General features: G+C 42.4%; 2 protein-coding genes across 7 annotated transcripts in view; one reads left to right on the top strand and one right to left on the bottom strand.

Annotated features, from left to right (window-relative positions):
- LOC117244470 (nascent polypeptide-associated complex subunit alpha, muscle-specific form-like) lies at positions 1-18344 on the bottom strand. Its single transcript, XM_033514832.1, has 4 exons — positions 18142-18344; positions 17474-17588; positions 630-2046; positions 1-187 (listed from the first exon to the last, which is right to left on the bottom strand). The coding sequence occupies exons 1-3, from the start codon at positions 18342-18344 to the stop codon at positions 865-867; spliced, it is 1500 nt and encodes a 499-aa protein (XP_033370723.1). The 3' UTR covers positions 1-187; positions 630-864.
- Positions 18035-26200, top strand: part of SRPX (sushi repeat containing protein X-linked) — a 21550-nt gene continuing 13384 nt past the window's right edge. The window contains exons 1-2 of one of the 6 annotated variants that reach the window (XM_015641690.2): positions 18035-18497; positions 21668-21754. In XM_015641690.2, coding sequence (XP_015497176.1) covers positions 18428-18497; positions 21668-21754 — 157 coding nt within the window. In that variant the 5' untranslated portion in view covers positions 18035-18427. The other 5 variants (XM_015641652.2, XM_033512127.1, XM_033512129.1 and 2 more) reach the window with 5 other exon arrangements.

The raw sequence follows: 26200 nt of genomic DNA on the forward strand, positions 1-26200 counted from the left end.
TTAGGCAGAGCAACTTGGAGAAGAGTTTGTGCTCAGGTCCCAGTGCCCACCCAGCTCTACCAGGTATTTTACTCAGAGGAGCTCTAGCCTGGCCTCGGGGATGCAGGAGGTGCAGTCACTACTGTGCACGTCTCAGTCTCAGACAGCAAATTAGGGGATCCAGGTGGGGAGGTAACCAGAGGCACTCCTGAGCCAAAGGAAAAGTCAGATTGGAAAAAAATGCTTTGGAGAAAGCTCCCAAACACAGCACCCACACAGATTTTTCATTTTAATTACCAACAAGATCACATTTTTCTTGGGCCACTTTGGTATAGCCAGCCTCAAAGTGTGACAGCCTCTTCTGTTTCCAGACTAACATTTCCCTGTGAGATGACTCTCCTTCCTCTGAAATTCTGTGTCCCTTATTTCTAAAGAAGTATTCCCTTACTGAATAGATGGTATTTCCCTATTTGTCTGGGAAACAGCGCAGAATGTGGAAGGGACCCTCAGAACTCCCTGGGCTCGCTCCCCTGTACTACCCCAGCACACAAACTGGCAGGGGCTAGGGATTTTCCCACACCTTTGCCAGTTTAGGTCGTACATTAAATACTCATGGTAGAAGTGCAAAAAGAAAGAAAACCCAAATCTACCTGTGGTGAAGCTGCAGGGTAGACAGATGTGAAATCAAAAGGAACATAGGATGCTCTGCCTGAAGCCTCTGCCTCTGTAGGCTTGGAGTGTCCAGGGAATTTGCTTTCATGTGAAAGGCAGGGAAGAAAGCCTCCAGTCTTTGTGGTTATGGAACGAAGCCTTAAAATGTAACTCCACAACACCCCGGCAGCTCAAAAAGTTAATGAGAAATGTGATTACTTTGTTTTCTTACTGTCATGACTTAGGGCAGGCACTGCGGGATGGGATGGGACGGGACGGGAGCCGGCAGCATGACACTTCCCCAGAGATGTCCCACCGTGCCAGAAAAGTTACCAGAGGGAGCACGAGGGGCTCATCCTCCCTATCCCAGATAAGGGACCCTCGGTCACCAGGAGCCTCCCTGCCTCGGTGCCTGCCCTGGCGGGACGGATGGAAGGACATGGGTGACAGACACACCGACAGACAGTCCGGGCCAGCTCCGTGCCCTGTCTGAGCCCGGGGCTCACGGCACCGAGCCGGGACCCCACACCTGGGCTGCACCAACAGCAGCAGGTCCAGAGAGGGGATCCTGCCCCTCTGCTCTGCTGAGACTCCACCTTGAATAGAGCATCCAGTTCTGGGGACACCAGCACAGGCAAGTGTTGGACCGAGTCCAGCGGAGGCGGTGGGGGTGGAACGAGGCGATCTTTGCGGAGCCTTCGAACACAAACCATTCTGATTCCTTGATTCTGTAACCCTCTCCGGGCCAGGGCGGGCCCGGAGGGCAGAGAGCAGCAGGAGCCCCTCGGGAGTGACAATACTCGGCACAATCCACAGCCGAGACCCGACAGGTCCCACACGCCCGAGCGCCTTCCCGGGAGGCGAGGCGGGGCCGGCAGCGGGAGGAGGAGACTCGGCCGGGGGCCGCTCGGCGAATTGTCGCCGTCCCATTCCTCCTCTGCCTGCCTCTGCATCTGCTGCTGGTGCTGCTGTTCCTTTGCAGCGCCGGGCCGGGCGGGGCCGCCGTGTGGAGCATGGGGAGCTGCTGGCTGCTCCTCGGCGCGCTGCTCGCCCTGGGCGCCCGGGCCAGCCTGGAGTACGAGGGTGAGGAAGGGGCGGCGGGGCCGGGGAGCGGGGCCGGGCCGGGGGCGGCGGGAGCGCCGCGCTGTCCGCGGCAGCCTGAGGGGCCGGGGGCCCGTCCTGCTCGTTCGCTGCCGCTCGCAGCGCTTTGTGTCTCGCTCTGTGTCTGGTCCAGCGCTGGATGAAGCCGAATTCTGGCTCTGGCCGGGTTATTACCGGAGTGAGTGCGAGTAAAGCTTTCAGCCGTGCCGGGTTCAATCGCTGCCCCGTGCGGAGCGTTCTCTCACCGCGTGTCACGTCTGCACCTCCGTGCCGCCACCTTGGCACTCGGAGAGAGGAGCTGACACCCGCTGAAAGCTGTTGAAGGAGAAGAGGGGCTCAGGGGTGTCCCTGAGTGTCGAGGGTAAGTCCGGTGGGCCAGCCGTGCCTCTTGAACCGCAGCATTTTGGAGCCTTTCAGCAGTTTTTGGTGCCCGGGTGAGAGACTGCAAGCAGCAAGGTAATCTCAGTTTTCAGTGTGAAAAATGAATGGGTGAATCCGCCTGGCTTTTTTAGGCACTTTATAAATAAAAAAAAATAATGCATGCTGATGCTATTTCACTTCTAATTATTTGCATTTCCTGTAGCAAAATTTGAAATGAGCTTAAATTTAGGTTCCATTTCCAAGCAGAGGGAAATGGGTATGTGGGTTCTGCCTGTTCTAAAGCAGCTGCGTCTTGTCTGGTTAAACACTTCTGATTTGGCAGACATTGCAAGCAAAGCCAGTGTAAACTGGCATGCCCTGGTGGTGGTTTAACAGGTGTAGTCCATGAGAATTTGTGGTCAGAACAAGCGGGTATTGCTTCAAATTGAGGTGACTTTCTGAGTTGAAAGGGAAGGGTGGCAGTGAACAGGTGAGAAAGGTGTCTAATACAACTTGCTGCAATGTTTTGGGATGCCCGTTTTTTGTTTCCTGAAACTATCCCTACTTAATATGTACTTCTGTCCATGGAGGGGTGTAAAATGGCATAATGGTGGTATTTGTGAGTTGAGGTTTAGCTTTCCTTATTTTCATTGGCGGGTTCTAGGTGGCTTCTTTCCAAGATGAAAGATGTTGGAACACAAGTTTATGCACTTTCTTTACCAAATGCTAAGGTATTGGACACATTGTTTGCTAAATCAACAAAGACAACACAAGTTCCTGTCCTGGCATTTCTCTGGAGATTATTGTACTGCCAAATTCTCTTTATTTTCTTAGGAAGATGAGTGAATGCTTTAGTTTGTGGTTCATGTGAATGTTAGTCCTCAAGTAGCTTACAGAGGATGCTAATATCCTATCCTCAGTTTTCCTAGAAGGCCAAATGTAGCCTCTCTGATCTCAAAAGTTTAATTTTTGCTTGTAATCTTCAAGTTGGCTGCACAAAAGCCTGCTTGTTTCATCTTTCACTCATTTGAAAGTCCAGTTGCCTTATTAGGAAATAAGTGTCAAAGGCTCCAAAGACCTTTGTGTCAAAGTCTCCAAAGACCTTAAATCATTAGCAGCTGTAATTATAAACCTTAATATTAAAGTTAATGTTTCGTGTTACTTTTCTTCTGTTGGTTTTTAGCAGAGAACTGTGATACTCTTTCAGACCTTATTCCTAGTATGAAATCTAGTAAAACTGTTTATAGGTATTTTCTCTAATGGTACTGTGTTGGTATGCAACCATGCACATTAGGTACAGAATGCCATTAAGTAAACTAAAATAGACTTTTTAAAAAAAAATAAATCTCTACAGCGTGTGTGTTTGGGGCCCTCTTCATTATACAGGCACAAACTTATTGAACCCTTACCAAAATGTTGACACTGGATTACTTTGTAGACAGAGCCAAGCAGTCTGTTTTGGTTTCATGCAAAATGCTTGTATTCAATAGTAGATTGTTCTTTAAACATCAGGAATAGTCTAATCAGCTCTTAAAGTCATAATTTGGTAACACTGAAGTTTTTGGTATAGGACATTAGTGCTCCACAATTCCAAAGACTATGTTAAACACCACACTAAATAGGTGTAATTTTCATGTCCTAAGAATTTTTCTATCAATTTTTTGATGGCAGATGAGTAGAAATCAAGCCAGTATTCCACTTGTGAAGATGTAATTGAACTAATTATCTTCTCAGCATAAAGAAGAAAACGAAATAGTCCAAATAATTAAATTTCTTACAATACTTAAAAGCTTTTGAAGCAGCAGGTGTTTTAACTGTAACTGTATTTTCAGATTTTGAAAGGATGCTGTGGTATTCTCACATCAGTTCATTCAAAGCTAATGAGGCACTGACAAAATCTCTTTGGTAGCACTACTCAGAGGAAAGTCTGTCTTCTCTTCAAGAACAGTTTAAGACACACCTTTTGGAAGTTAAAACAAGCATAAAACATTTACCCTAAGGACTGAAAAGGGGGATGTGATCTTGGAGCTCTTCACTTACTTTCTGTGGTGTTGGGGAGGGTACAGCTGTCCATATGTACATACATACATATGGAGATCACTTGTTCCGTATTTGGGGGATGTGAAGGCGAAGTCAAGTGGCACTGCATGATGCAAGCCTGTGATACTTTTGTCTTACACTTTTGGTACATGAAAAGAAAAGCTTATTTATGGTAGAATGAATGGGAGCTGTGCATTGGAACAAGGTACTGGTGTGAAGGGGCCATGAACCTTGAGAGAAACATCACTATAATCACTTGAAAACCATGTAATATTATGGAACTATTTTCAAAAGCTGTGTGAGATTTAATTCAAAGAAAACAATATATACACAAGTGTCATGTTTATAAGCTATGTATATTAGATACATGTGGATTAAATATGAGTAGATGGAAGTCAGGTTATGGAAAGGGTAGTTCTTCTCAAAGATGTGTGCTAGATCAAGGGGTGCATCTGTGACTGACACTTCTGAGTGCTTGAGCCCTTCAGAGAGAGACAGTCCTTGCCCAGTTGAGTTTATACTATAGACAGACAGAGGATAGGAGAAAAAAACAGAAGGAAGAAAGTATTTAAGATTGCTTAAAGTCAAATGGCAGGCTTTAAAAAAATCTGGCATCACAATAAATGGATTCCTACTCGTAGCTCTTCTCCATCGGACCAAGCTGCAGAATGGTCAGGAAGCAATCTCCAAGTGCCCTGAGCAGCTGGTGCTCTGTAGTGCCAAGGGTGGAGCCTGTTGTGTCAGCTGTGTTCTTTTGTTGTGTTTCTCTTTTAAACACAGTGTGCTGGCTGCCTTGTCAATTCTGGGTGACAGTTTGTATGTAGGCTCCACATGTGCAGCTGCGGGCGCTCATGACCTGTGGTGGGCACAGACCTGGGCGTGTTGTGTGCTGGCCAAATACAGCACACAACCCAGCATGGGAATGAATGCTCTGAGGAAAGGTGTCCCTGTCCACAGCAGGGGGCTTGAAACTAGATCAGCTTTAAGACCCCTTCCAATCCAGGCCATTCTGTGATGCTCTGAATGCAAGCAGATAAGTGTGTTTTAAGGCATGCCTTCATACACAGTTAAAGAGGCTGGCTCTGTCTAAACAAGCTCCAGTTATCTGGATAGTTGCATATGAATAAGACTTCCAGCAACAGAGAAGCCTAATAGAAATTACATTCTCAGGTGACCTCAGGCATAACAGGTATGTCATGTTAATATCAATCAATAATGTTAACTCATCTCCTGACACTGCTTTCATATATTCCTGTGTGAAGTGGACCGTTTTCATGAGCTGTAGTAATTCCCTACTGAAAACTCCTTGTGGCATTATAAGCATTACCAAAGCAGTACATTTCCTCCTGAGTGGTCCTTAAATAATCAGGTCATTGCATCCTGTCTGCTCAGCCTGCTCTCTTCAGCAGCACCTGGGGGCTTCACTGCAACTGAAATCTCTGGGGTGAGATCCCACAGAGAGTGAAATTAAGGATATTTCAATGAACTGTCCTTTTTCTCACAGTGAAATACACCTTGCCAGAAAGAACAGACAAACTAACTACATTTAATGCCTTGGGTAGCTAAGTCTGGGCAAGCATTGGATGTGGTCCAGGATGTGCCGTAGAACCATCAATGACAGTTTTTTTCATGCCTGAAAATTGGTGTATCCCTTATCTTCTTGGTCCACTGCAGCAGTAAGTGCTGGCATGACAAGAGCTTGCCAAACATCTACACTGTAAAAAACAGAGTGTTTATAAAATCTTGCCCTTGAAATAGCCATCAGTATGTGTGAGGTTCTTTCTGTGAATGAAATATGAATGTGCATATGAATATGAAATTTGGTTTATCAAAAACATTGATTCTAAAAGTAATGTAGAAATGTTGATTTGTGTATTACTTTTGTCTCCTTGTCTGACAGTTGAAATGAGTAGTTAGAAATGAACATCACTGAAACAGAGTTTTATTCTCTCACTCTAGTACTATGAACAGAATGGGTATTGATTGGTCAAATTTGTGGCTGATGAAGGTGCAGGGAGCAAGATTTGGCAAGTTCTTGTGTTGGCATTCAGTTTGAATAAGCCACTGGTTTGAAAATTGACACTCCATACACATTTTACATGGTAAGCTGCTTGGACTCGCTTTGCAGTTTGGAGATGGGCATGGGCTTAAGCCCATGCTGAGCTGTTTTGATGTTTGTTGATAAACAGGAGTATCTTTGGTGGGAGAGACTGCTCCCAAGGCACAGATCCCCAGTCCAGCATTGTGATTGGAGTGGAAAGCAGTGAAGGAAGGACAAAACCTGTCCCTCCCTCCCTCCACCCCATCACACTACTCATTTTTTGTTCAAAAAGCGTATCAGTAGTCCAATACTTCATGAAATTCTAATATGTAGTGCATTTAATACAGACTCTAATTTAATATTTTCAATCTTTCCTGGTACCTACATGAAACTTCTGAAACTTTTTTTTCACTAACTGGGTAACAAGTTACACGTTCCTCTAAATACTTGGCTAACTTTTCGGCTTCCAAAATGGCTGTGTTTTGATTGTTTTGAGTTTTTTTTTTCTTTGAATTTGCTGTTTCAAGGTATGTGAAAAATTACAATGCATTTGTTTCACCCATTTCACAAGGCATTCACTTAATTTTTTTAACACAGTAAATGAACATCTCAGCATAGAGGACATGGCTGGCTGGCTGGCACTTCTCTGCCACTGTTTGTAACTATTGATTATATCTAAAGGGCACTGGTAAGTTTGTTCAAACTGAAAATTTGTGCTGCAGTACATTAAAAATGGCTCCAAATGGTGGGTTTTAAGTTTAACTATTCTGATATTTTCTATAACTTGAAATAGCCATTAAGATATCTGCCTGAGTTTGAAACCACTTTGACTTGTCATCTGGCACATTTTCACAGGAACAGAGAAAGGATTTTTGTATTTCTTGAGAGATCCAAGGAAAAAAATAGGTTTCCCCAAGTTAATACATATTTGCAAGCACAGCTTTGCTAATATTTTCCATTGATTTGCCTGAACAATCTTGATGAGATTTTGTTGTGCCTGAGGAAATAAATGGTATGTACACAACACAGAAATGTGAAAGGAGTAGTTACACAGAGAGTAAATCTCTATCAAATGCAGCATCAGGATGATAAGAAATCCTTCCCCATCCCACCTTTACCTCTAAATGGTGTTTCTTGGCAGCTGCAGGAATTCTTCCTGAGATAAATGTCTGAAATTACACTTCTTCCTTTCTCTGAAGATGGAGGGAGAATGCATTTGGCATGGGAGCACGTTAAGAGCCTGCTAGTAGCTTGCAAAAGTGAGTCTGTCCTAACATCCTGATGCTGGACTACTGTTCAAATGAATTTTTTCTGCTGAAAGACTTATTTGGAGAAAAAGTGTTGCTTGTGAGTTTTGGCTTGTTTCCTAAACACAGAATACTGAACTGGCTGGCTGACCCTTATCAGCCCTTTTGATTTCATTTTTAGTACCGGTTTTGTGCTTTTCCTCTATCACTTAGCAGATGCTACCTTGAAACAGCAGCTACTTTGCCTTCCTTCACCATGTCATTCTTCTCAGCAGTACCTCTTAGATATTTTCCTCCAGGAAACATTAGGCAGCTGTGGCCTGTTGCTGATACTGTGGACTCCGTATTCTCCCCATGGCTGTCCTGGGCCTCCTCCTACCCATGCCTATTGCCTCATTCCTGGCCTACAAGACCTTGGGCAGGATCCTTTGCCTCAGTCTCTGTTCAGGTGCAGGGACCAGGTCTGGACCCTGGCCAGGGCTCCCAGACATGTCTGCAGTGTGGGGGAGATTTCCAAAATAGCTTTCTCCAAACCTATTTTGCACTGCTGGAAACATTCCCTCTTCTCTCAACTGGGCAGCAGTTTTCAGCTCTTTGCTACTCTCCTGCTTGTGTATTTTAACTTAGCCCCTGGACTCTGAAGTGGGCTGCCCAGCTGTCCTGCCTTCCCCTGGATGAGCATCGCTGGCTCCCTGGGTGTGAGGTAACACGCTGGTTTCCATGGGATCACAAGCCTCTGGAGAGAGGGAAGCCTGCTAGTGAGCCAAATCACATGATGCACTGCAAGTTTCCTTGGATGTTCACCTGTGCCCTCTTGTGCTATTTGATGTGAAATAAGCACTGAGGGTGGGACCCATCTTGCTGCTCTGGATGGTGCTGTCTCTTCCAGCCTTCTGCACGTCTTCACTGCCTTCGGTTTGGCTGTTGAGTATTGGCTCTGTCTTTGGGAAGAGCTGGCAGAATGCAGGGAAAATTACAGGCTGGGAGAGGAAAGCACCTCCAGCCATGTCAGAGTGCTGAGCCTCTGCCAGCCTGTGCAGCTCAAGCTAGGGGTGGCTGGACATATTTGGAAAGGGTTTTTGCTATTTGAGCAGGTAGAGTTTGTCTAACTTCATACTTTTTTGCTTGCTCAGTGAAAATATGCCTTCAGCTAGGGACAGATGGCATCTGTGGGGTTCAGGTGGGCTGCTCTAAAAGACCAAGTTTTGCTGCCTGATGCATAGATCTGAAAAACAAAGGATGCTTGAAGTTTTGCATGTTTTGTGTTGTTCTCATGGGACACTAGCAGGTCATTATGAGCTGTTTTTGAAGAGAGAAAGGAAGATCCACATTTGAAACATGCTTTATATCATAAAGATTCTTTTTTCATTCGTTTGAAACTGGTGAGTGAATATCTCCATATGGGTGTACACATCTTTGATTTGTAGTCTTTGATTTGTGATGTGCAGCTGTGTCCTTCAGGGAGACACAGAAGAAACTTCTGCAGCTTTGCAGTGAGATATATAACATTACGTTTTATGTTAGTGCTATCACTTAATTCACATCTTGCAGTAGATAAAAATATGCATGTGTGAGAGTACTGCACATGTGCAGACTGTATGATTTAGAACTTTTATAAGTTAATCTTGTTTTGAAGATTCTGAAATTACTATGGTGTTGATATGGAAGGAAACCCTTTCTTTCCTGTTGTGTACAATTTAAAATTTGTCACAACTCTGAATAGACATATTTCCTTATAATTTGAGCAGCGTGATTGAAGACATCTGCATTTTTTTCTTTCTTGCTTCTCGCCCTCCTCTTGTTATTTTGAGGAAATGCTATTGTTACGTAGGGTGCTGGATTTAGATGTGCTGTGCATACATTCACTAAGAATAACATTGCAGTTTGGAAGCAGTGCTTTATTCAGGCTTCTGCAGCTATGCCTTGTGCTACATGGTTTACCCAAAACCTACACTTAACCAGTGTGGGCTGGCAACATGAGTTACTCTGCAAAGTCTGTCTCCTTTTAGGCTGTGTCATGAGAGTTTTAACCTGCCAGGGTCTGTGGTCCATCCTGGTGTCCCTCAGAGGTCTTTTGTCAGGCCAGATGGGGGAAGATGCTGTCTCCAGCTCCTGCCTCAGTTAGATTGTGAGCCTGTGACTGTTAGTTTTCTTTGGAGTTGTCAACTTCAGTGCAATGCACTCAAATATGATTACTCATTTCAAGTCTGCCTGTCTTGAGTCCATCCATTGTGGCTTTCTAGTTATACTGTGTGACTTGTTAGTAAAAGAGCCCAAAATTAACATGCCTCTGTACAGCTATTCCTGAAGATTAAAATTGTGTTGGCTTGCAGACATTCCGTGTTCTAAACTGCAGGGACAGATACCAGAAACACCACACCTGGTGCTGAGTTACAGCTGTAGTGAAATATGTAAATAAGAAAACTATCCCAACAAATAATATAAAGGTCTTTCCCATAGTTTGGGAGAAAGGAGTGGATGTGGGTGCCCTGTGCTGAAAGCAGACACCTTTCCTATTATTCTAGTAAGAATAAAAATGCATGACCTGCTGAAGGTGTTTCTTGTGAAGGCATCTGGCTGGTAGTTTGTTTCAGCTTTGCAGCACTGATTTATTTTTTATCCCATTAAGACAGCTGGTTGGCCTTTGTCTGCATCTCCTTTGTAATGTGGTTTGTCCAGAGAGCTTTGACTGAAAATATCCATTCAGCTGCAGTTTATTGCCATTGCACATGCAGTGCACCCTATTGAGTGCCGCTGTGTGTGTGTGTGTAGTTATGGAAATGCTACAGGTGGCTTTTGTGTCTCTTTGGAGCTTAAAGGGGTGACCTGGACCTGGTTGTGGCTCTGGGCATTCCTGTGTGATCTTCTGGCTTGTCTTTCCATTGCTCTCCTTACTGCTTCTGGATGTGCATCTGTTTCAGTTGGTTTTGGGAATCATATTTTGAGTTTCTTGTTGGTACTTGACATTTACTATAATGAGGTAGGAAATACATGTTTGGGAGGAACAGGAGATAACCATAACTGTAAACTTGCTTTGACTTAGAGTTTAGGGAAATTTCCAGTCAAATACATTGAATCCTGAGTGGTTCTGTAATAAAGGAAGGCAGCATTTGTAGGAACACCAGCAGTGCTGTTGGTGTATCACTGATGCCTCTTTGTTTCACCAGCACCCTGGAAGCTTGCGGTGTTTGACAGTCTGGCAGCTTGTCATTGTTTTGGAAATTGGAACACCTGAACTGTGTTTTGCCTCTGTTTTTAGGAGAAATGTTTCTGATTGGGGATTCTGCACTTCTCTCCAACTGCATGTCAAAACCAAGAATATTAAACTGTACCTTTAGATGTCTTCAAGGCATTTCAGACCTTTTGGATACCAGTAGCAGCATGAGACAAGCGCTGCAGCCCATTAAGTTCCTTTGTTTTAATCATATCCAAGCCCATTCTTTTGCAATATTTTTGTCTACCATATTGTAGACAAAATATTGTCTACAAATATATAAAAATATGTAAACATGTTATACTTAACATATAATATGTTATACTTAACATATTAACATACTTAATACTTATAAATACTTATAAAATCACTCAGACATTTTAGCAGTAATATGCATTAAAAGCCATAAATATGTTGTGTATAATAAAAGGCAACCTTTAACTCATCAGAAGGATAATACTGATTTACAGCTCATTTCAATACTGGAAGAGTAAATCGGTTTGCCAAAACAGATCAGTCCAAAGGAATTGAAAGCAAGTCTTCCATCTGAGTTAGAGAGTATGTTCCTATTTGTCAGACCATCACAAGGAGTACAGTATTAGATTTATTTGCAGTGGGTGAATATTGTCTCTAAAGCACAGTCCTGGTTTCTGTTTACTCTTCTGCCGTTGACAAAGCTTCTCTTACTGCACAAAGACCATGAGAAGGCAGCACAGGGAACAGAAGAAAATCAAGCTTGTTGTATGCGACACATGACAATAAACTAAAGCATTAATAATGGATTTTGTGGTGTAGATGGTGCTCAGGAAGCCATGATCTCCAAAATGTTCTTAGCCTTTTTTATATGAAGGCAGCATGGTAAGTGGAACTGACAAATGGCTACAGAAGTGCACAAAGGGGAAGCAAAAGTAAGATCTAATGACTGCAAAGATGAGTACTTTATTTAAAGTTTAGGTGGCAAGCCCTGTGCAGCAGTTCTGTTCAACAAACTCCTTGTCCTCCTCCCAAGCCCTTTTCAGAGCTGATGCAGCAACTCATGTTTTGTATTATAAACACTTCTTTTAAAACCGTGCTATTCAATTCCTAGTCACCTCTCATTTCCAGTGTGGAAAGAGCTGTGAGGAATCCCTGCCATTGCATAGAGGTACTTTCTGAGGGTGTTTGAGCAGGGGAGGGGAAAGCTTGGCAGGCACCACTGTGCACAGCAACTCACAAGTTCAGACAGGACTGCAGCGCTGTTGGGCTTTAACTACTCAGCCACCTGCAATGAGAGTGCTCCAGCCCTGTAAGAGGCTCCTGAAAAATTCTGACAGCTGGAGCAAGCTCACATCAGGCAGCTGGCTGACAGACTGCTCCTGCTGTCAGCTCCTTGCCAAGGCAGCGGGTTGTCGAGGGATGGCTGAAACATGCCATACTATTAAGTGCTTTTTCCCAGAAAATGCTTCCTCTTCCCAGAGCAAGCTGGGTTACTGTCAGGTGTTGCTGGAGGTTACCCTTGACCTTTTTTCTTACTGGCAAATGTTAATTTTGTCTCAGGTTGCCATTGAATCCTTACAAATAAGAGCCTGTGACTGCAGAAGGGTAGAGTGGCAAGGGGCAAGTGACAGGGGAGCTGCCATGCGCAGCTTGTCTGACCCTTTGCCTTCTGCCAGGACTTCCTGCCAAACATAACATCCCATTTTCCTCGATGTAATGAGGCCAGTACAGGTCTGTGATAATAACAGCAAGGGAGTGATTCTGATTGTCTTTTGTACCCAAGACACACCACACTGTGGAACTGACTGTACAGTATGTTTCTTAATTTTTTTGTGTGTTATAGTAAAATTTCGTAAGAGGGGGAACTTCAAATCATGGAAAGGAATCAGCTCAGAAGCACTGCCGAGGCTGTCTCAAATGTTTCTTTAAAATCTAATCAGCATTATTTTATGCTGGCTCTTTGAAAGAACTTTTGACTCTACCTTAGGATATGATTAACATTCATTATTTTAAACAAAAGGAGCAAGCCACTCCTCATAAATTGGTTTATACAACTTCTGTGCTTTTGGCTGTATTAAATACTGTTTGTTGTGAGGCTGTTTTTAATACTGGTTTCTCCAAGTAGAAGTAGCCCTGGAACCCTTAAAGTCCCTATTTTCTTTAAAGAAGGGTGCTCGCTGCCAGCTGAGGGTTTATAGTATTTGTGTGTTGCTTCTGACACTGACTCCACTTACTAAAGAGCAAGAGGAGATCACTGTCAGTAACATCACATTTTTCCACTCCCCTTCTGTTTTCTAGGAACTTCTCAGAGAGTTTGCCATGGATTACATGCAGCTCCTGATACTAGTTTTCAAGTGTTGTGGTAATGTCTGACACTTGAAGCTGAGATTTTTTCACAGGGAGCCTTTCTTTTAGTCTGCTTAAAAAATCTGAAAGACCTTTTTAAAATGGCAGAGCTTCAGAAATAATGTCTCTCAAGGATAAAAAACCCCAGTGCATCTGGGGTATTAAAAGTTAGAAACTGAGATGGGCCAGTTTCCAGTGTCAGTATTAAAAGGAAAAAAAGAAATACATTTCTTCCGTCTGCCACCAATTCAGAATAGATCAGGATTAGTTTTCAATCTCCTCCTTTGGAAAGTTATCCAAAATCTGCAACTTCTCATTAGAGAGACTTTTAGCTTAAAATGTCTTTATTTAATTAAACAGTTACTAGTAGCTCTACCTCTTTTCCGTCCCTTGTTGGCCTTCTATAGATGACTTCCTGTTCTATGTTTTCAGTGTGCTCCTAAAATGTAGGCCTGTGCTAAATTTCTTAATATAAGGGGGAAAAAAACCATATTGAAGTATGTTCACAGGAATTATTTCTCTTCTTTCCACTCAAAGTCACTCCCTTCTTCCCAGAAGTGAGAGTCCCTTACTCCTGATGGCAGTGATGATGTGTGTGGTACAGAATAACAACCAAGACGTGCCCACGCTGCTCCGGGCTCTGACACCTCACAGCCCCTGCAGAAAACAGCCTTTGCATAGACTCTGGTAGTTCATCAGTCACAGAGTGCAAATTCTGCTGCATAAAATACTCTTCTATATTCATAGACAACCGCATAGCTGCTGTACCTGGTGAAGGCTTAGGCAGAGTTGAGGTGTAACAGAAAGCATGGACACATCCACATGTGTTCAGGATAACAAATATATTTTGCAGTATGCAGCTAAATAGCTGTGTATTGTGTAGATGTAATGCAGCACTTACCTTCCTTAAAACTATCAATTAAAGGATGTACATTTTGTTTAGCTGAATTGATTTGCATTTCAGTGTTCATGACACTTTTCATCCTTTCTCTGGTAATAGCCTGTGACAGTTTCTGATCATAAAGAGAGATGGTGCCACTAAATTTTTTAGTGTTATTGAGGAGTGCCTTAAGGAAAAATCAGACTTTGAATTTCTCACAGCCTGAACAAAGGAAACATTTTTCTCTGGTCTCCTCCCTGTTAGTCTCCAGCCGGCACAACTAGGTGCCTTTCCAAATGATCAGTGACTTCTTTTGTTTGCCTGTCTTTTCAGTTTTTATTTTCTTTTGCTGAATTTCACTTTATTGAAAGATCTTCATTGAGGTGGCGCCCTTTATAAGGGAGGAAAGAGGCTTTTGGACCTTCTCTTGGCAGCTAAAAAGTAATGGAAGCTAACCTCTTCTTTTTCCTCCACTCCTTGTTATTTAAAACTTCGGGCAATGAGCCAAAACAAACAAAAACCAACTCACTGGGTTGAAAATCAGTATCACTTGAGGGCACTATTCATATATGTAATGTTCAGATTTTTCCCTTTGAGTCCAGCTCCCAGCTTGAGCCCATCTTGATGAATGTTTGTGGCACCTTGTGGCTCATACAGCTCAGCAACCAAGGGAGCATGGCTTATGTGGGAAACATGGATCAACAAAGGAGATGACTGATAATTTTCTTGAAGTTGTACCAATGTTAACTCCAAAGTGTATCTTTATTGAGCTTCCTTTTTTCCCTACACAGTATTCAATGCTTTATTTCAGTAGCAGAAGCCTTTCATTCATATATTTAACTTTTTTTGGTGTACGTTCACTTTAATTTTCTGTTGAAAACCCAATACGTAGATGTATGTACATTTGATACTTGAAATTAAATTAAATCCTCACTTCCTGTTGAATCACCCAAAATGTCACATTGCAAGAGCAATTCAGGGCAAAACAGAATTTCCAAAACTAGGATTTTGGAATTTTCTTTAGCATTCCCATAAGTGGTGTTCTGGAAATGTCTCTTTTTTTTTTTTTTTTCATTGAATATAAGGACATAATTTTAATAAAGATAATTTTTTTTTAAATTTTTTTTTCTCTCGCCACAGATTCAAGTGAATAGTACTTAAAAAAACAACCTTTGGCCATTTAAGTGTGTAAACTGCAAGCACCATTTGAACATACTGCTCATTCTAACACTAAACACATGATTACAGTGAAAGCAAATTAATTTCCAGTGGAGCAAGGTATCCAGCAGCAGCCTGGGACTGCACTAAGGTTCCTGGATCATATGAATGTGTTGGCAAAGGGGTTTGCAGCTTCTTGTTATGTCTGCCAGCTTTCCCTTGACTGCAGCTGTGTTACAGAACTTCTGCCTGCATTGAGTCAGAGCCACTTGAGCCACTTCCACTTTTTATGGCCAGTCTGGAGTGGGAAAAATAAACCAAAATCAGCGGTGGAAAGTGTTTTGCTTTGGTTTTTCTGTATCTAAGATATCTACATGTGTCCATAAAAGGAAGCAGGGTTCAGTTGCATTTTAAAGAGCTTTTCTGGACTAGCATTAACTTCTGTGTCCATGCAGTTTCCATCCCACCACTGATTTTTCTGATAGTAAACTGCATGGGCATGGCTACCTGCTTCTGGAAATGGGACTTCATTGAAGGGAAGGAAACTCCTTGTGCCAGGAGTAGTGCTTGTTTTGTTGCACAGTATTTGCCAACACATGAAACAAGTTTTATTTTGTTAGCTGCTTTCTATGCAAAGCAATAGCTGTCTCACATGTAATTTATATATTTGGAAACACCTGCATGGCTTGGTGTCAGCTGCAATGTTTCTTCATAGTCACATTGGGTCACAGATGGCAAGGGAGGCAAAAAGAGATTATCTTTTGGGAAAAGAACCCATGCCTGCATTTTCCTAATCCAATTCATGATTTCTGTGTAATTGGGTGGTTTTACTTCACAAAGCATAAGACACTGCTGGCATGCAAACTTCAGGCATCTCTGACCTTTTTTGAGCTTGATAATTCAGAAGTTTTCTGTTCTGCATTTCAGTTGTGCTTTGATTGTGACTTTGAAAGAGCTGTTCTTTGATGGGATCTTGTATGAGGCATCTCTCTTGGAGCGAGTTAAAACCTGTGTGCTAAAACACGGTGATTGCATCTTAATCAATACTGAGACACAGTGAATTAATCTGTGTACAGCCCTGAGGGGTTGGTGTAGGATTACTTTCTGTGCCTGAAAGACAGTACACCTACAAGGAATAGAAGCACAACAGTGGACTGGAGCTTGTGGCTGTGCATGGAAACTCAAATATGTGCTATACACCTGTGTATTTATACATATATATGAGCAGGGAAATCCCTAAACATCTCTGGAAGTTAATTATTTGGGCTAATAAAATGCACATAGGGCTATTAACTTGGTTGCCATTCAGGAACATGCCATGATTTTCTCGATATCTTCTGCTTCTCAGTTGCACAACTATTGCTGAATACAAAATGGTTGTGTTTCAATGTTTTAAGGTCCATTCCAACCCAAACCATTCTATGATTGTAGGATTTCTATAACAACAAAAAAAATATATATATATACATACATACATTTATATATATATTGTTTTCTATTTTATATATATATATTATATATATATAATATTTTATATATATATATGTATTAAGCTCCACAGACCAGATGCAGCAAAACACCTGACTGTGCAGGCAGTTTTTGAACAAATACTGAGATTCCACCAAAGCAGATGGTTTTTAAACATGTACTTTACAGACCTCCGGGGTGTAATGTTCAACCAGTAAAGAATGAGATGAAAAACACAGATTTCCAGTTCTAGTACCATCATAAAAATGAGTGCAAATATTTTTACGCACAAAATGTGAACATTGTGACCAGTTTGTGCCTTTTCTGCCCCATCATGTGCTTCTTCCGGACTTCTGAGGTCTTAAGAGTGACCTTAGCCCGGCCATACTGCAAGAGGCTCTTCAGTTTGCTGCAGCAGAGTTAAGGTTTTAAATTCACATATTTGATATGGCACATATTTGATATGCCTTCAGGTACTGTGGAATGTAGAACTCTGAGGCAAAACATTGGAGGAACTAAATCCAGATGTTACAGACTTACTGGTGGAAAGTGGTCATTCCTAACACATGCTTAAACTGATGAACTTCTTGAAAATGGGAGGAATTCTCAAGCATTTTTTCTTTGATTTGAAGGATAGGTTAAATATGAAAGGAGCTTTCACTTTCCTCCCAGTATTAAGAGTAGCCAGTGCTCACAGACTACATAAGATGTTGCCTGAATTCATTTAATTCATGTTGTTTTGGTGTGCTCAAGACACAGTGTCATTATAGTTGTGAGGTGGCTTTTGGTTTGTTTTTTGTTTTTCATTTGCTCTCTTCTTTTTGTTATTCTATGAAACCTGCCATGCAGTTGAAATTGGCTATTATTGCTGTATTTTTAGGGTTTTTTTCTGTTCTCCATTTCCCAGCAGCATTAAAAAAGTTGTAAATGTGGTGATCTTTGCACTATAGGCTGGGGCAGAGTGGCTGAACACGGACCAGGTGTGCCCAGGGGGCCGAGGAGGCCAAAGGCACCTGGTCTGTGTCACCGATGGTGTGGCCAACAGGACCAGGACAGTGACCATCCCCCTGTACTGGGCACTGGTGAGGCCACATCAGTGGTGACACTTGCTGGGTCCAGTTCTGGACCCTGTAATTCAGGAAGGACATTGAGGGGCTGGAGCATTTCCAGAGAAGGGGAACTGAGCTGGGAAGGGCGGAGCACAAATGCTGTGAGGAGAGGATGAGGGTTTAGCCTGGAATAAAGGAGCTCAGTGGGCACCTACTCTCTACAACTCCCTCAAAGGAGGGTGTAACAAAATGAGGGTTGATCTCTTCCACCAGGCAACAAGCAGTAGGATGAGAGGACATGGTTGTAAGCTGCACCAGGGCAGGGACATTGGGAAGAATTTGTATTCACAGAAAGGGTGATGACACAAAGGAATGGGCAGTCCAGGGAGGTGGAGGAGTCACTCTCCTTGTAGGTATTTAAGACTGGACATGGCACTTGGTGTCATGTTATAGTTGACATGGTAGTGATGGGTTAGACTCGATAATCTCAGATGTCTTTTCCAGCCCAGCTGATTCTGTGATCTATGGGAAGGCATGTGGACAGACACGCTGTCCCGGCCCGCTCGGTGCCCTGGCTGAGGTAGGGCCGGCGCAGCAGCTCCGGGCTCACGGACCAAGCGGGGACCCCTCACATCTCCGGACCGGGCACCACCGGCGATTCCCGGAGGGCAGAGAGCAGCAGGAGCCCCTCGGAAGTGACAGCACTCGGCACAATCCACAGCGGAGACCCCGCAGGTCCCACACGCCCGAGCGTCTTCCCGGGAGGCGAGGCGGGGCCGGCAGCGGGAGGAGGAGACTCGGCCGGGGGCCGCTCGGCGAATTGTCGCCGTCCCATTCCTCCTCTGCCTGCCTCTGCTTCTGCTGCTGGTGCTGCTGTTCCTTTGCAGCGCCGGGCCGGGCGGGGCCGCCGTGTGGAGCATGGGGAGCTGCTGGCTGCTCCTCGGCGCGCTGCTCGCCCTGGGCGCCCGGGCCAGCCTGGAGTACGAGGGTGAGGAAGGGGCGGCGGGGCCGGGGAGCGGGGCCGGGCCGGGGGCGGCACTGAGTTCTAGCATAGAAATGACAGCACCGGGCTCTGCTTTCCCCGCGAGTCGTGTTCACCGCTGTTTTCCCTGCCAGAACTTTGCAGTTGGCATGAGGCCATGCTTTCTCAGAATCTTCCTTCAAGGTCCTTATCAGGAATCCATTAGTTTAGCAGCATAAAAAATACACTAAGGTAGACAGAGTGACTTTCTTCAGACAGACGCACTTTCTTCAAGTGCTCTTTGGGGTAAGGTCAGTTTATAGAAGCAGAAGATATGGGCTTATACCCCAAAAATGATTGTTGTAAAATGGCTTTCCAGAATGTCTCTTTTTAATACTCCACTAAGCCATGTCTCTAAGAGCCACATCTTGGTATCTTCTAAATACCTGCAGGAATGCTGACTCAACCACTTCCCTGGGCAGCCTGTTCCAATGCTCTTGACAACCCCTTCAGTGAAGAAAATTTTACTAATAGCTGTTTTAAACTTCCCCTGGCCCAGCCTGAGCCTCTTTCCTCTCTCTCATCCTGTTGGTTATTACCTGGAAGAAGAGACATGCCTCACTTGGCTACAGCACCTTTTCAGGGAGTTAGAGAGAGCAATGAGCCTCCTTTTCTCCAGGACTAACAACCCAGCTTCCTCAGCAATTCCTTATAGGACTTGTGTTCCAGAACTTGACCTGTTTCAGGGCAGTAAGCTGAAAAGTTTCAGGTCGGTTTAATGTGTTATGCTGTTGTCTATAGCTTACTTTAAATTAAACTCAAAAGAGCTAAATAATTCTTATGTCAGTCCTGGGAAAGCAAGTGTGCATAGCTCTTCTGCCTCTTTTGTGTCACATTCCTTCTTTTTGTCTTACAAAGGATTTATAGCACAATAGTATGTGAAGTGTTGTTCATGTGTATGCAGTGCCTGGCTTGGCACTATGTTCTTGTGCCCTGATCTTGACGTCAGACCTGTACAGGTGAACTTTTGCAATAGGGACAGAACTTTATTTTGTGAATGAAGAAATCTTTTTTTTTCCAGACATACACAGAATTATGTAAATCCATAGATAAATCTTAAAATTAAAGTGTTATTTCATGCATTTTGCTTGACATCTGCCAGAACAAAGTCCCCACCTGTTTTTGGCAGGAACCTGCTATACCTCAGACTTCAACACAGAACAATGCTTTGTCCTACATGACTTGACTTTGAATGTGTGTGAAGCAGAAACAGTTTGATTTGTGGCTGAGAAAATGGAGATGAAGTGGTGACCTCTCCTGTGGCTCCCCAAGCCAAGCCTCTTGTGGTTATTGAGAAAACATTTTTTGTTAGGGAAGAGACCTGACTCACTTCTCATTTTGAGGTAGAAAATGACCTGGAAATGGGAGATGTCGAGCTCCATCAAGAGCCTTGTTTCAGAGCAAAAGTAATGAATAAACTCTTTAAGGCCAGTTTTTCTTAGAAAACTTTCAAAAGCACTTAGTTGTTTCTTGTCTAAGGGAAGGCATTTGCTTAAGAGCTCACATAGTTCTACGATTCACCAATTTTAAACGCTAAAGTCACTTCACACTAAAATTTGGACAATTATTAGTGAAAACACTAAGGTAATAGTTTTATAACCCGCAAAGTGAGTAATTAGCTAAGAAAATTCCGATTTCTGGCAGAAAAATTGATGCTTAGAGCGGTATTCATTTACGTATCAAGGTCTTCCTGAAGCCTTCAGGATCACAGCTTGCTCTTTTTGCTATGCAGTCAGATTTCAAGTGCAAAAAAGTTTGGTTTTGTGTTCAGAAGTCTCTCAGATGTCAGTGTTTAGGTATCAAAATTGAACCTCAACAATAAATATAAAAAAATCCAGAGAAATTATACTAAGTGATAAAAAAGACTTTGTTGTGTATAAGTCCCTCAGTTTCAGAGGAGAAGTTGTTTGGAAATTCGCTTCTTCAGGTCCCAGCTCAAACTAGTGGAGGGATTCCCAGAGATCCAGTGTTGAGGAAGATACTTCCATAGAGCAGCTGCAGATGCATGGGCTGGGTTTTCTTGAGTCTGGTAAAGTAAGAAATCAAGTTTCATCATTTTCTGGGCAGATATTTTGAGTTTTTTAATAAGAAATGGAGTCTGTTGACAGAAATAAAGCTCTTGGCTTTGATTTTTGCTCAACAGTTGCATGCTTTGCATGTGGAATCGGTAGCTTTTTGAGGTGCCTGAATTAAATAATTTTGTCTAACTTTAAGCAGCAGCTTGTACAGACCATACTCTCAGAAGTCAAGAAAAGGTGATGAAATTACACCAAATGCTTGAGATACCACGTGAGCAGCTCCTGTGGTAGCTGCCTATTGCATGCAAAGTTTTTAAAAGGATATTTCAAAGGGGGAATTTGTATGAACCCTTCTTTGTAGGAAACATTTATCTAGAATTTAAACTAGACTTCATGCTCTGAAGTTGCTAATTTTAAATAAGTGTTGTTTAGGGAATTTTGAAGGCTTTCTTCCCAACTGCTTTGTTTTATTGATGGATTATTTGAGTAGTAGTGCTCCAACTGGTTTCTGGTTTTTAGAAAGCAGCTTTCACCTTTATTTTAAGTTTTCAGCCATTGCACAGGGTTTTAAAAGTATGGAGCTTTGTTGTCTCGTTATTTGAACAATGCCAGAAGAATGCTTGAAACTGTCATTTTGATTTGAGTGTAACTTGTTCTTGGTGTGAGGATCTTACAGATCATTAAGGATGGTTGTACTTGCATTATTTACATGTTACTTCTGCTGTTTGGCCTGATGGCTGTTAACAGCCATTGACACTATGGAACCACTTTATAGTGAAACCTCTGATGAGGCCCTTCACCTGTACCTGCTCTGCTCTCTCTGCTCAGTAGATCACCTACATGGTAGGTGGGCTCTCTGTGACAGAGGAGCTGTGACCTGGCATGTGACACTTAACATTGCACATCATTTCTCTGGGACCACTGAGAGAAATTTACTATTTCACTTCATTATCAAATCAATTTGCCCCTTCCAAATTCACTATAAAGTGGGTCTGCTATGACTGAGCTTCAGAGAAGCCCATGCTGATGACATTGCATAGATTATTGCATCCTAATCTTGCATGTCTTTTCTCAAAGCTTTCTTTTATTTTTAATTTATATTTCCTTTCTTGCTGCAGTTTTTTTTTCTCTTCTTTTGTATTGTAGGATCGGGATATTCACTCCTTGAAGATGATGAGGATGCTTATGCACGCAGTAGATACAAAGGTGAATGCTTTGCTTATGTGCTAAGGAGGATCAACTGCTTGCTGACAGAAAGCTTCATTCTTTTTTCTTTTTGTGGATTATACAATCTTGGTGATCCAGCTCCATGTTTTTTCTCATGGATATTTAGATCAAGATTTAATTTCTGCTGTTTTTAACAATGGAAATTAGACCAGTTATTGATCACAGCTCTTTCATGTACCTGAGTAAGTAACTTTTACATTGCCTTTGCTCCTCGGAGATCAGGTTGTTGAATTATGAAAATCAGGAAGAGCTCTTTCTTATCCATACATGCTAACACAGCCATCAATGATAAGCTGAGTCAAAACCTGGGCTTACAGATGGTAATGTATAGAAGTACATGCAAGAGAACTTGATTTTCATTGCTTTTTTTTTTTCCATAAAATTGCTTGCATTTCAGATGTAAACCTGCTACCTGAAGTGCCAAGTGAAGCGTGTCTAACAAATGCATGTGTGCATTCCAAAACCAAATTATGTAGCTGGATGAGTGAATGGATGGGCATATTTAAAAAGCAAATTCCGATTTTCTTCCCTATTCTGGAAGACTTTGCCATTCAGCATGAGTGAGAAGTTTTTTGCTACTACCAGTAAATATTCTGTTTGCTTTGTCCATTTTCTAAAAAGTCTGCTTTTGTCTTAATATCACTCTTCTCTGCCAAAAGGCTTCCCTCAGAAGCCTAGACATTAAAGAAAGGTATCGCTTCATGTAATTTAAGCGGTTAGTGTATCTTTTTAGTAAATTAATCTATACACATACTAGAGTTGTCACCATTTTGATTACTTGAAAATACTGGTCATTGGTGTCTTGTACATTATTGATTCTCTGCAAAGAATCAATGGGCCATATGAGAGGTAAGTCATAAAATAATTCAGACATTTATGAATAGCCAAGGGGAAAGCACAGCTTTTATGGCTCTGTTGCTGTTTTCATAAATGTCTCATCTTCCATCCAGTAAAATACTCAAGTATAAAATTTTGATTTCAAACACAAGTAATTCTCTAAATCTTTATTTAGGATAAGTCATTTTTCTTTGCCTTTTAACATGTAATCCTCTGCAGACACATAGAAAATTAACTCAGAGATCGTGAAGATAAATCAATGCCAGTTCATGCCAGGGCAGGCAACTAGTTAAAATGTGGATTCTGTGCAAATTCCTTTTGTATGGTGATCCAAAATGGATTATACTCATGTCAGCCAAAATGTCACCAGGGTAAGTGAAACAGAATGACTCGTTCACACAGATATTAAAAACTGCCCCAAGTTTGGAAGCACTACTGCCAAATGTTGAGGAACAGACAATGAATGTAAGAGTATAAAGCATTGGAACAGAAAAGGCAGTTCATTAGCATACTTCTTTATGTTGGTTTTGGGGGGAAGGGGATGGAGAAAGACAGCAAGGAAAAACGGGCTGTGTAGCAGACTTCAGAGCTTCTCCTCAGATATGCATCCAGCATTTTGGGTGTGGCCCATTTCTTAGTAAATAAAACTTACCAATAACAGGAACTGAATTGATTTTAGTAATTGATGTTCACATATAAAAGCAACATTATTTTTTTTTCTTTGTACACATGTGCAAGTCAGCACACAGATTCATTCTCCTTGACATCTGCAAACAAAACATTGCAGTTTACTGGGAGGAGTGAAAATCAGTGTCCTACTAAACCCTCCTTTCTTCATTTGGATGTTTTCCCACTTGCTCAGCTTCCCAGAAAAACATATCCAAGATTTTCTGTGCCTACAGCATTTTTAAGGAGTTTTTCCCCTCCTTCGTGGTGAACGATCAGCTCTGTTGGCTGGTGTAGCAGCAAGCAGCAGTACAGCTGGTCACTTTGTGTGCTGTTTGTGAAGGGCTGAGCTGAGGCTGGTTTATAAACAAGACCAAGGGGCTGGGAGAGATGATGCTTTAGAAAGTGCTTTCCTTGCTGCTACTTGGCATCTCTGGTCATATTTCATGAGGAAAGGTTTCCTGAATACAGCAGTTCCTGTGTTCATCACAGCTCCAGTGCTGCTGCTCTGGTGATCCTCATTCCTAATATTTCTCAGATACTGTAATGATCAAGCAGTATCCATAGCTCTAAAGGCAACATTGGGGCTTCATCCATTTCACTTTGCTGCCTGTTTTCCAGGGATTTCAAACATGGAATTGAGTTTCTGGAATGTTTTACTACTAAGTGAAAATTCAGGCTATTGTATTGCTGGGATATTGAGGGACTTTTCGGTTCTTTTTTGTGCTGAGGTGCAAACTTTCTGTTAAACCAAAAAGCACTATATAGGTCTTGGTACCTAAAAACTCAAATTTCAGTTGGTTGAACAGAACCTGGTATAGATGCTGAAGTTTCAGAAAAGGTGTCTGGGAAACCTCTAGCTTTTATAATCCCCAAAGCCTTCAGGAACATGGCTGATCCTGCCCTCAGTCAGGGAACAGCTTGTGTAACCCCTTGAGGCCTCACACAAACCTAATATTCCACAAGTGCTCTATGTAGCTGCTTAGCCTTTCAAAACCAATATGTGCCTTCACTTAAACAAACTTTGATCTGAAGCTTTGTTGTATTGTTTGATGTGCTTTTCAAGTTTCAAGCAGGGTTTTTTTTCCAGCAGTATCACTTGGTTTAGCTTGCAATATTTGTAAATGGCTTGTAAACCCTGCCTCACCCACTTTCTTCTAATCACAATCAGTTCTAGAGTAAGCATTATAATGTTTTAAATCAAACAGATGTTCCTCCTAAGGTTTACAAGTTATCTGCATCCAAAAGCACGTTTGCTTTTGTTTTTCTTTCTGGCAGAATAATTTGGTTCGTTGTAAGATGCATTTTGCCCCTGTATAGGAGCTTGCTTGCTTGCTTTTCTTTCTGTAAGCCACTGTAGCTGCAACAACATTACAGGAAAGGGTTTTACTTTTCCAGTACTGTGTTTGTGCATTAAACTGCATTTTTTAGCTGCTAGCTACCTGTTTGTTTTTAATATACATATATATATATATATATATGGGTAGCTGTTAAGTGTGTTTGTAAAACCACAGAAACTTGCAGAAAAACTGGCAATTTGCAGCACCTGAAACAGCTTCTTTGCCCTCTTTATTTTATTTTTATTAGCCTCTTGGTCATGTTGCAAGGCATATTTTTCTTAACATCCATAGAAAGGAAGTCAGAAATGTGCATTTGGAGTTTATACATGTAAAATACCCAAGGCATGAATGTCTTGAACTGATTTGCTGAAGGATTACATCTTTGGCTGGGGTGATAGCTCAGCCCAAATGAATTTTCATTCACCCAGTCCTCCTCTTGAAGACAGTGTTGTCTTAGGAACTTCAGGTTTAACCCCTTCTGCACAAAAACTGAGGCTTAGTTCTTAGTTAAGGAGGTCTTGCAAGCTTGGGTGTGTAAATAAACTGAAATTTAAGGTCTCAGGGCATGGGAAGAAGAAGTGGGACAGAAAAGCTGGAGAGTTTGGGCATGAGACCACTGAAGCAGAGATTACGGGAAAGCTCAGGAGTAGGAGGATTTCTCCAGGAGGTGGATGAGACAGAGGCTGTGAATCCAAGATGTGTGGCTTCCCCCAGAAAGTGGTAGGAGGTAGTGCCTGAGACTGTACCAGCAGCCCTGGGGTAGCAGTGAAGGAGACAGAGCTGGGTGTTGGCATCACTCATTTTTTCAGCAGTTGACTTCTGTTCCTGTGAGCTCACGCTCCTCATCTGTTGTCTCAGTTTTAATTTGATGCACAACAAACATGAAAAATAGGAGCTACTGTGATACAGTCCCTCAACAAAACGGCCCAAGTCAGTGGATGTGGGGATTTTTTAAATGGTGTTTTGGGACCTGTGGGATAGAGATTAGGGTGAAGGATGGGAAACAGTTCTAAAAAAATCAAACCCCCAAACCAAAACCCACTTTCCACCAAAGCACTTCGCATAATTGTAAGCTAAATAGCAGAGGATGTATTTGACATTCAGAAACAGACTTATAGGTGGGAAGAAACAGAGCTGGGATGATTGTGTGGCTGAGCCAAAAAGCTGAACTGTACTCTACCCTTAACCTGAGGGGTTCTGTTAGACTGGCCTGTTTGTTGCTCAGTGTGTTTGGTGACACTGGGAATAATTTCACCTACACATCTTTGTAAAGGGTTTTTACTTGTATTGGTGAAAGACAAAAATAAGCATATCACAGTACAACTGCTTCAGAAATGGACTAGTCTAGAGGAAATGTGCCCTTGCAAAAGGGCAAAGATTGATAATTAGTTTCTGATTGTAGTCTGCAGATGCTATTTGTGTTCACTCAGGATCAGCACTGCAAAATAGAGATGTAAAGTGTAGTTTCCATTGGGAAAGTGTAGCTATGTCCTAGAGACATAGCACATTGAATATAAATATCCCATGTATGAGAAATGCTGTACTGATTGTTGTTTATTTATGTATGGAGCTGATCCAACTA

Source organism: Parus major, chromosome 1 (genome assembly GCF_001522545.3).
Source record: "Parus major isolate Abel chromosome 1, Parus_major1.1, whole genome shotgun sequence".
Taxonomy (NCBI): Eukaryota; Metazoa; Chordata; class Aves; order Passeriformes; family Paridae; genus Parus; species Parus major.

What these genes read in the sequence shown, in the direction of transcription:
- LOC117244470 (XM_033514832.1), bottom strand. Translation starts at nt 18,344, where the DNA reads ATGGGACGGCGACAATTCGCCGAGCGGCCCCCGGCCGAGTCTCCTCCT. An exon ending in GTGGTGCCCGGTCCGGAGAT is followed by an intron (nt 17,589 to 18,141) that starts GTGAGGGGTCCC and finishes CCTGAATTACAG; the next exon opens with GGTCCAGAACTGGACCCAGC. An exon ending in CCATCGGTGACACAGACCAG is followed by an intron (nt 2,047 to 17,473) that starts GTGCCTTTGGCC and finishes CTCCTTCAACAG; the next exon opens with CTTTCAGCGGGTGTCAGCTC.